This window comes from Homalodisca vitripennis, unplaced genomic scaffold (assembly GCF_021130785.1).
Source record: "Homalodisca vitripennis isolate AUS2020 unplaced genomic scaffold, UT_GWSS_2.1 ScUCBcl_7526;HRSCAF=15260, whole genome shotgun sequence".
Taxonomy (NCBI): domain Eukaryota; kingdom Metazoa; phylum Arthropoda; class Insecta; order Hemiptera; family Cicadellidae; genus Homalodisca; species Homalodisca vitripennis.
In genome coordinates, this window is record NW_025783638.1 from 17,070 (window position 1) to 28,362 (window position 11,293).

An 11,293-nucleotide genomic window follows, 5' to 3' on the forward strand; every position below is an offset into this window, starting at 1 on the left:
CTTCCTCAATGATTACCAATGAAACACAAATTAAGAAACAAACTGATTGTTAGAAGTATTATATGAAAGACATTTGATTCTTTCTTTCAATATTTTTTTAATTTGGGAGGAAACATTTATTTTTTAACAATATTTTAAACATTTTGATATCATAAATTTTAATAATCAATTATTAAATATTAAATTTCATTACTTACAACTCACTGAGTTTTGTATAGTAAAACCAATTATGCAGAAAGTACACAACATAAAAAAGTTGTATTTTATATCTAGCATCGTAAAAAAAAATGAAAATACAAACATGATAAGAAAAGTAATTATTAAAAAAGGATTTATTTTTTCTTATCATTTAGTTTATTTTATTTTATTTATTGATAATTGATAAATCTTTGTAGGTATTTATTTTAGAATCAGAACATACTATTTCCATTGCTGGATGTTTAATCCATTATTTATTTACTAGCACACGAAAAATAATAAGACCAAAAATAGTGCAATGCACAATAAGATAAAAAGAATAGTTTGAATGGAACTATAAGACACAAAACACTGCCTGAAACAGCTTCTAGATACTTAAGTTGTTAGGGAAGATACCTCTATGTCCTTATTGCTCATTCATTATGTTATACAAGTTTTTGTGTTACAATCATACAAGCCATGTATGTTGTAACAAGACAAAATAAAAATACAACTATACTAACCTGAGTCATGACTTTTTCTTGTAGCAAGCCCCAAGTTAAATAGAACCTTGAAGACCGACAAAGCAAATTATAAGTAATAACGCATCTTGCTTGAGAGTTCGGACGGCACTAGAGGAGGGAGTGGAAGGGACATCAGTGCCCAGCAGTACGTCTTTGTCAGTCCCAGCGAAACATGACCTCACCACAATCGGGAAACATCCTGGAACTGTAATTACATTATAACTAATAATGACACTAGAGGAGTGAGGTGAGGGGGTGAAATCAATGTCCAGCAGCACATCTTTGTCTTACCCAGCATAACATTACCTCGCTATGATTGGAAAAAATCTCTGAACTGTAATTACATTATAACTAATAATGATACTAGAGTGAACGGGGGATTATCAGTGCCCCAGCAGTAGATCTTTTTCAGTTCCAGCGAAACATGATCTATCACGATTGGAAAACATCTTTGAACTGTTTTTTTTTACAACATAAAGTAATTACATAAGAGGAGTAAGTGGGGTGGAACAACAGTGATCAGCAGTTTTCCCAGCAATACATTATCTCACCATGATTGGAAAACATCTTTCAACTGTAATTATGAGGGTCATTTTTTAAGTAAGAACTGTTTTATAATGGATCAAGGTAAACTTTATGAACTTAAATTGTATCACAAACTAAATTATGAACATTTATTCACTTCTCTACATAGTCACCATGAACATTTAAACATTTTTCAAGTTGTGGCACCAGTTTTGGATGCCATCCTCAAGGGACTCTGCTGCCAGGCCGTTAAACCAGTTATCAATGCAACTGTTTTTTTTTAACATGTCATCATTTTCCAAGCCCTTCCTACTAAGAAATTCCTTGAATTTTGGGAAAAAAAAGATGAAAGTCTGATAGTGCTAAGTCAGGGCTGTATGGTGGATGATCCAGTAATTCCCAACAAAACTCGTCCAGCTGTTTCTGTGTTCTTACTGCGGTGTGAGGCCGAGCATTTTAGTGAAGTAGAACGACGCCGCTAGAGAGCAAGCCTTGTCGTGGTTTTGAAAGACGCACTTAAGCTTTAATAACATATTGCTGTATCTCTCTGCATTTATTGCCTTTCCTAGCGACAGAAAGTCTATCCAAAGTATACCTTTCCGGTCCCAAAAAGACTGTGGGCAGTTTGGGTGATGCCATTTACTGGATTGACGTTTACTCTCTGGAGTGTATTTTCGCAACCCACGTCTAATCACCCATCACAATGTGATTTTAGACCTCATCACTATCCTTGTGATAGTGCTCCAAAAAGGGACAAAGAATGTGCCCATACACTTTGCTTTATGTTCTTCCTGTTAATATTTTTGGTACAAATTTTTTGTAACAAAGTTTATCAGTAACAATATCATAAACTACAGACTTTGAAACTTGTGGAAATTTCTTCATGAAGTTCATCAATAGTGAAACACCTGTTTTGGCATTTTCCTCATCAACTTTTTGTGTCAACCAGAGTTCATGACAGTAGATGGTCCAGGTCATACTTCATCATGAACATTTGTCCTTCCTTCAATAATAAGCCTACACTATTTTGAAAACTTCCATCATTCTTTACACCCTCACCTTAAACATCAACAAGCCGCCAGTGAATTCACGTAAGATGAACTTTTTTTGCCTTTAAAAACCAAATTACTGAGCACACTTCACAACCGGTGGGATTAATGATTGACATGGCAACAAACAAAGCAGTATAAGCACACAACCAATACAGGCAGAGATTAAATCATAATTGCGGCAAGTGGGGAACTAGCCAAAGAGCGGCTGACCTTGAACAGACGTCCATGACCGGATGCACTGACACAATGCGCAAACGGTTCTTACTTTTAAAATGACCCTAGTACAATATAACTAATCATAATTTTAAAATACTTACAAATAGAAAATATTGTTTTTATCTGTTGTTGTAATCTAAATTTCTTGATAAGAAACAGCATTGCATAATAATAAAATATATAATTTAGGTAGTTACTTCTGGCGATTTCCAGAAACGTTAATAAAATGCTAAAAATGGGTTGTGAGTAAAAAAAGTATGTTTGCAATTAAAAATTGATCCACATAGAATGAAATACCTCAGTTTGTTACAAAATATATTAAACGCTGTATCCAAGTTCATGGTGGATTTCTACACCATGGTGAACATATAAATTTAAGGCTGATCAAAGTTAATTTATATCTCTCATAACTTGTCAAACAATAAATTAACATTGTCAATTGTCATTGTCTCTATTGGCCATTCTAGCATTGTTTAGGTCAATGAACAAATAGATAACAACTAGTATACTACAGTATAATACAGTTGAATGGTGGGTACCTGCTCGATCCAAGTATTTACTGGCTTTGACATATTTGTAAATGATGACACCAGGTAGCAGGATGGTGGCATAACCAAGAATGTTGAGTGACAGGGAGAAGAGCCAACTGGCTTTGAAGCTTTCAGGTACTGGCTCATCGTCTCCGACGAGCCAGTGGAGCAGTTGGGTGATGGCATAGATGATAGCCACTGACAACAGCACCACCAGGCTAGAATAAACAGTTTAGTCAGGAGGAATCCACATTGAATAATAAAATAATAAATAAATAATATATATATATATAAAACATTTTAATATATAAAATTAAACTAACACTGGCCTTTAAGGAAATCAATAAATTATAGATGTTTACTACATAATCACTTAAAAAAAAAAACAACATTTTTGTAATTCTAGTTTTGTGATAGAATAAAATTGCGATGTAACCCTAATGATGCGTCCATCTCAGACAGTGGTTATTTCTCATTAACTCATCACTCTTCCAGTTGAAAGCCTAATACTGCCTCAATAGAGAGCTGTGAAAGACAGATGCTTCAACTCATCTCAGTTCAACTTCATTAAACCCTCTTTCTGGTAATAGACCGCTATATACCTGGTATAAATATCTCATTTTGATAATTGATGGCAATCTACCTACTGAACATACGCTCACTCTTGTAAGCTAATATTTTGAAATAGTGTGAAATATTAACTTATCAACATGATTCAATATAAAAAACATTTGAGCAATTGTTTGCTACATTTTTCTTCTTTGTTAGCATTCATGCTGTGATGTCATTGGATTTTGGAATTTCGTTTGACAAAGGGAATTTGAGGGAAAACATTTATGAACTAGATTCCCAGATTATTTGATAACAGTAAAGCAATATCAGATACAAAATAAGATATACGATGACCTGCATTTGATGAGGTCCCTATGGCATTCCATTATTGATAACATGGCTTTCCCAGGTAACAATAGAAACTTATCAGTGACATTACAATTTCAAGAAATGAACAAGAAGCTCTGATAATACTGCTATTAGTGATAGTACAGCTCCAATAAGGTGAAAAAAAGCTTTAAGTGTACTTACTGTACCAGTAATTTTTACAACGTGACAGAAGATACAATGAACATACTATAATCAGTGATGTTATAGGCTTTTAGAGATAACACAAAACACATTGAACGTATTATTACTAATGAGGCTCGAGATTTGTTATTTTATAAGATAACATATCTCTGACCATATCATAAATGGTGAGTTACATTTTCCATATGGACAGAGAGCAACCTTTCAATACCAATAATCACACATAACATAGGTGGAAGGATTGATTCAATGCGAATATTGAGTTTAGCTCCTTTGCACCTGGTCATACAGATTAAACTTAATTTTGTAATCTAGGTGTCTTTGATGCTGAAATGAAGCTAAAAGTTCATTTTGAGCTTCTTTTATCTCTTGAAAACAGATATGGACTCCAGATTCCAGAACTCAAGTCTATGACATTATCAGATTTCAGATGCTGCACTAAGCAGAAAGAGAAAAGGAACTGAGCTTAACATTCACATCAATCACCAGAAGCATTCCTTGTTGTTGCAGCATAGTTCATGTCTAGAGAAAATTGAATATCTCAAAATAAAACAATTATTGTTATATTCAGTATCTAATTGATAACAGTTTCTGGTCAGCATTAACGTTAAGTTAATGCATTTTTACAAATACATTTAAGTTTTCATTAAAAGTACTCAGATAATTTACTGATCAAACTATTTATTTAATATCCTTCAAACTTACATATAAATGCTGTTAAAAATGTCACTGTGTTACAAATTACTATGGTTTGTAATTTTGATATAATGAATTTTTTTTAAATTGATGGGAGAAAATAAAATCTCTATACAATGAATATTTACTGTATTAAACCTCTACATAACAAATGTAATGTCTAGGTAATTAGTTTCTCACTTTTACAACCCCATTTATAACACAGCGAACAATTACACCTGTTTATCTTATCTTCTTTAAAGTCAGAGTTGTCTCAGATGTGGTGTTGATATTGTGCCCCGATCCGATTGACAATTGAAAGTTCTTTTTATTAATTGTTTGAAATGTGTAATGATGGACAAACCTTAAGAAACAAATCTTAAGTAAAAAGTGTAATACGTTTTTGACATTAAAATTTAAAAAGAAGAAATTAGATCATGCTAGAGTATTTAACATTAATCCCTACAGGTGAGAGACAATCATTAAGAATAAAGAGAAGTATGAGGTTCAGGTTGGACTAACTAAACGTTGTAAAAAGATGAAGCAAGTTAAAATCATCATGAAAATAGGGGTTACACTTGAGATATTTGTTAAATAGAGTTTCTCATTTAGCTTCAGAAACCTCAATGTGAATATTGAGGCATTTAATATCATTAAATAAAACCTGATTTTTAAGAATTTCTCAATAACAAATTATTTTTGATTCTTAAAAGATTTGTTATATTGTGACTACATAATAAACCTAATATATGTCAATTTAGGTAATGAGTGTAGAAGAAATGTTTACTACCCTGAGCTTCACTTCACTGTAAAAATACTAAAAAAATGGACTTACCATGTAGATCGTGCATGAAACAATGTTATTTTTGATCTCCTAAAAGATATTTTGTCTTTCTTTATAACACTCATAATATAAATGATAATACAGTACTTTTCACAATGGAAGCTCTAAGTACTACACAGTGAAAGTTTTAATAAATTCATTTACTAATAATGTGTGATTGAATTAATAATGAAATTAATTGTCATTATGGAGAGAGAATGGCATTGCTTGGGACTACAAAGGTATCCAGATAACAGATCAATATCACAATACTCGGCGTAATACAAACACTGTTGTTTACGGTACTCTTATTGTCTTAGAGAAGTCAGTTACAAGAGAGCTTCAAACACAATGGTAAAATTCAATCATCTGAACACTAATGAGGTAAGCCAGTATTATGGAGAGAGAATGGCATTGCTTGGGACTACAAAGGTATCCAGATAACAGATCAATATCACAATACTCGGCGTAATACAAACACTGTTTGTTTTACGGTAACTCTTATTGTCTTAGAGAAGTCAGTTACAAGAGAGCTTCAACACAATGGTAAAATTCAATCATCTGAACACTAATGAGGTAAGCCAGTATTATGGAGAGAGAATGGCATTGCTTGGGACTACAAAGGTATCCAGATAACAGATCAATATCACAATACTCGGCGTAATACAAACACTGTTGTTTACGGTACTCTTATTGTCTTAGAGAAGTCAGTTACAAGAGAGCTTCAACACAATGGTAAAATTCAATCATCTGAACACTAATGAGGTAAGCCAGTATTATGGAGAGAGAATGGCATTGCTTGGGACTACAAAGGTATCCAGATAACAGATCAATATCACAATACTCGGCGTAATACAAAACACTGTTGTTTACGGTACTCTTATTGTCTTAGAGAAGTCAGTTACAAGAGAGCTTCAACACAATGGTAAAATTCAATCATCTGAACACTAATGAGGTAAGCCAGTATTATGGAGAGAGAATGGCATTGCTTGGGACTACAAAGGTATCCAGATAAACAGATCAATATCACAATACTCGGCGTAATACAAACACTGTTGTTTACGGTACTCTTATTGTTCTTAGAGAAGTCAGTTACAAGAGAGCTTCAACACAATGGTAAAATTCAATCATCTGAACACTAATGAGGTAAGCCAGTATTATGGAGAGAGAATGGCATTGCTTGGGACTACAAAGGTATCCAGATAACAGATCAATATCACAATACTCGGCGTAATACAAACACTGTTGTTTACGGTACTCTTATTGTCTTAGAGAAGTCAGTTACAAGAGAGCTTCAACACAATGGTAAAATTCAATCATCTGAACACTAATGAGGTAAGCCAGTATTATGAAAACTAACTACAGAAATAATTTAAAATTAAATTTGTATATATACTAAATGTAAAATGGAGATTAGTGATAGATACAATCCAGTTAAATCTAATTATCACTCAAGTCAAAATATCTTTATTCATATTGCACATTCCATACAATGAATTGTGTCACAATACCTGAATATTACAAAAATTTTAAAAGTTATAATTCTAAACTATTTTTATTTAATTTTATAAAAAATAAATAAAAATAAAAGAATATCAATAAGCTTAGTTCTAATTTACAACTACATACCTCTCATACCTTTATTAAAATAACCCTTAAACTTATAAAATCGATTGAAAAGGAAGGGAGACTGCTGTCTCCCATGGCACTATTCAGATTATGGCGGATGTCTGACTTAAAACACTCCCTTATTCTTGTTTATGCAAGATGTCTAACTATAAATGTGTAAATGATTTGCACAAACTCCAAATATTTTGAAATATTTTTTTATTAAGAAAACAAAAATTGGCATATGATAAAAATGGACACATATATGTTACTATAACGTACAATATCAAACTATTTGATTACAGGAATAAAATTTAAAAAAATGTAAGACAAATAGAATGTCAGTTTTGGTTTGTAAACTCATACATGTTCATCTTTTTACAAATACGTATACATACTCCCTAATCAACTTACATCTTGCAATGTAATATTTATATGTAAAGAAGAAGATATGCATGTCAGTTGGCTACAAATCATAACACAGTCATCACATGATGATCCTTTCTGTGTTAAGTTTTTACACACATTATTTAATTTAAGATTTTTAGAATCCTTAGAAACGCTTTGTATTTTGATGTTAAACGCTCTTAAAATGTTAATTTGATTCAAGAGAACAAAAGTCAACTACAAATATTTGTGTCAGAGTAAAATTTAAAGAAGTTAACAATTTAGAAATAACACATCCATTTTATAAAACCTATCTGTGTATTAACTTTTTGAAAAATACAAAATTAACTGTACTTTAAAATTAAAAATAAAAGCAGCATGTAATTAGGAGAAAAATTGTATGTGAGTATAAATGAGGTACAGTCAAAAGTTTGGTGAAGAGTAAATTCTCCTTTCTGTAATTGTCAGTACTATTGGTAAAAGCTCCCAATGCTATTTCTTTCTGTTGCTCTTCAGATAAAGACCTGTGTTTACCATAGACTTTTACATGCCATTCTTAGAACAACATATGAACATTAAATTATATGTTTTGTTTTAGAAACCACAAACTTTAATTCTTTTAAAGCTCAAAAGGGCATAGAGGATGCAATAATAAAAGTGGCAGTACTCAAGTTGAATAAACATGTTTTTGAAGTTTATAAAAACATCGAAGATGACAAATATCATGTTCGAGAAATTGTGCGCATGGAGAACTATAACTGATTTGAACATAGTTTATTCTTGCATATATTTTTAAAGATGTTATCTATTGAAAAAATTACAGTTATGTTCAAGGCCGACTGACATGGCAGATAAAGTTTGACACCTTCTTAAATAAAGCTGAATATATGAAATATGTGGTAGTTTCTTCACAATCTTCATAGAAACTGTTAAGACATTCTTCTTAAGATAACATAATAGAACAGATGAATAAACACATTCATTTTGTAAAAAATAACCTGTAAGTTTAAAAGTATGGTTTACTTACTGCACAGTGGAAATAGGCCTTCATGAAAATCGTTGTTGTGTACTTTAACTGATAAAAGACAATTAATTTTGCAGAGTGATAATTAAAAATGGTTATCTCACATGCATGAAACTATCATACTGTAAATCTAAAAAATAACATTTTTACAAAGATATAAATATAATGAACTTAATAACAAAATTACAAAAACAAAAGAATATTATGAAAATAAATAGGAAACCATGTTAAATTAGGGGGACTAACTTAATTCATGAATTATAACTGATCTGTATCTAATCTAACAATAAATACGCGGTAGTTACAATCTTTTAAAAATGTCTTTTTTGTTCATAAAATTGCTGTAAATTACATTTCAAAGTATTTTTGTGCTCCAAGACTATTTTGGTAGTAAAAATAATAACCTACATATGAATAAATAGCCAAAAAAATCACAAAAACCACAATAAATACTACGAAAAATGTCCATCTAAGTTCAATTGTATGTAGGAACATATTAGCTGCCGTACATTTAATTTTCCCTTAAAAAATACCATTAGAAAATAAAATCTGAATTTTGTTGATAAAAGTTCTGCCAAAATGTTCAACATGTTGTGAATATTAAAAATTACTAGACTTATACTAAAATTTGGTTCAAATTTGTACTCTATTACTGTAAAATAAAAATAAATTAAGTTTAAACTATATTTGTAGAACAAATTACAACATGGGGCTTACCAAATTACAATCTCAGGAGCTCGGTTGCGCATGGTTGCTGTTGTTGTATCTTTTCTGTCCACTTATGAAGTACTTCATGATTTAGATACCATTGTATCTACTTGAGTTGGCTTTCCCACTACAACGAACAGATGCTGAATTAAATTTAATCTATGATTCAGAGAAAATAGAACAATCAAATCTGACAAAGTGTGAGTTGAGTACTAAATTTTATTTTTATTTATCTATCGAACATTAGGAAAATTTAAGTGTATGTAAGTGTAAACACTTACAATACAAGCAACTTGTACTACAACTAGGCCTATACAAGTAAAAAGAATATTAGATTTATTTTAGTCTCTTAATGTAGATGTAGAAACTGATAAATTCACATGAGCTTCCACACTAAGGAATATTTGTTACCAAGAAATATGGTGACCACACACACTTTGTTTTTATGGTTTGTTATTTCTTTTCTAGTCACGTTCTGCAAAACTTAGGCATACAAATTAGATATTTATGGTTAAAAAACTGAACAATAGGCTACAGATAATTTTTTTAAAGATTTTATTAAAACGTTTTTAAAAATATGAATTTGAAGGAAAACAAAGCACAAATAACACTTTTTTAATATTAATTTGTTTATTATGTAAATTCAACGATGAACATTTAAGAGTCTGTAAAATAATTATGGCAACAAGTGTCCATACATTCACTTACAGCTCATGCCGTGATATGTGTAAAAATGACAATATTACATGTTAATTACAAAATTATTTGTGTTTTACTACAAAATAGTGACATCTAAACTAAATATATCAATAGACCTACCCACAAAGTAGCTGCATTTTTCAAACACTTTAGCTGCAAATTTTTGCTTTTGCATTTTCATTGTAGCCCTAATATAATATTTAGGCAGTTAATAAACATAATAAAATGTTTTCTGATTAAAAGTACAACATGATATATTTAAAAAGTGCATGATACAATCATGATAAATACATAAACATTTGAAAGTTTAAACTAGTTGCTGTTTACATTAGGGTTAAACACGACCTAATGATGAGATTCAACAGTTACTCATAACTCCATTCTTTCAAATGGTAATTTCTCCTTTGCAAGTAAAAGGTAAGTAGGTAAAATGGAACTGTGTGCTCTTGCTGTGCATCTTAACAGTTGCTGAGGTTTTCTGGCATAATTAATTTGTACATTGTATATGTACAATGCAGCTCGGAGTTACTAGATTGCACAACTACATGCCGACTATATAGGCTCATAGATTTGATAATCTGATATTACAATTAGGATTTTTAAAAATATCTTTTACATTATTTTTAATTTGTAATCTCATAAGAAAGGCATGGAGGTACCCAGTTTTGTTTGTTTATAGAATGCCTCAGCTCAGGACTGCATTATTAAAGTATTTTTAAAGTAATGGCTGGCCAATTATGGAACTTCCTGTAACATAGAGATCCAAATCTAAATTTTTATAGGAAAATAAGTATAAATACTTACAAATAAAGCAAATCGTATAGCAACTATGCTTGTAAACTAATAATTAAATTTATATTAGTCCTGTGTCGTTATTAACCCATCACACACACTTTGTTTAAGACTGCTTGAATGAATGCGATTTTATGAAGATTCTTATTTATTCTCACAAATTTAACAACATTTACATAAGGTTAAATGAGATTATGTTTAATTAGTTTATGCTTAGAATGATGAAGCATTATAATAATAATAAGTAAGAAATATGCCATATCATGTGTTGTGTAACATGTTTTGATGAAGTTTACACACAATATTTCAAGCCTATAGCTCTTGAGATGGGACTGCGGACGGACTAAAAATGAGTCAATAAAAGAAACTGTTTACAGCCTCCATTCAGAACAGAAGGGAAAATATGCCAGCATATTTAGTGGTAACACTTCAATGATGCTCAAATCAAGTCCTGTGGATAGACATAAACC

The 11,293-nt window shown here is 31.1% G+C and overlaps 1 protein-coding gene across 1 annotated transcript; it reads right to left on the reverse strand.

The window, feature by feature from the left end:
* Positions 1–731: 731 nt before the first annotated feature.
* Positions 732–9,379, reverse strand: LOC124374213 (adenosine 3'-phospho 5'-phosphosulfate transporter 1-like). The gene is made up of 3 exons (XM_046832473.1): positions 9,342–9,379; positions 3,034–3,242; positions 732–906 (listed from the first exon to the last, which is right to left on the reverse strand). The coding sequence occupies exons 1-3, from the start codon at positions 9,371–9,373 to the stop codon at positions 737–739; spliced, it is 411 nt and encodes a 136-aa protein (XP_046688429.1). The 5' UTR covers positions 9,374–9,379; the 3' UTR covers positions 732–736.
* Between the last annotated feature and the right edge of the window lie 1,914 nt (positions 9,380–11,293).

Coding starts and splice junctions, on each gene's coding strand:
- LOC124374213 (XM_046832473.1), bottom strand. CDS start 9,373: ATGCGCAACCGAGCTCCTGAGATTGTAATTTG. Junction 3,243..9,341: donor GCTCCTGAGATTGTAATTTG/GTAAGCCCCATG, acceptor TGTTTATTCTAG/CCTGGTGGTGCTGTTGTCAG. Junction 907..3,033: donor TAAATACTTGGATCGAGCAG/GTACCCACCATT, acceptor ATGTAATTACAG/TTCCAGGATGTTTCCCGATT.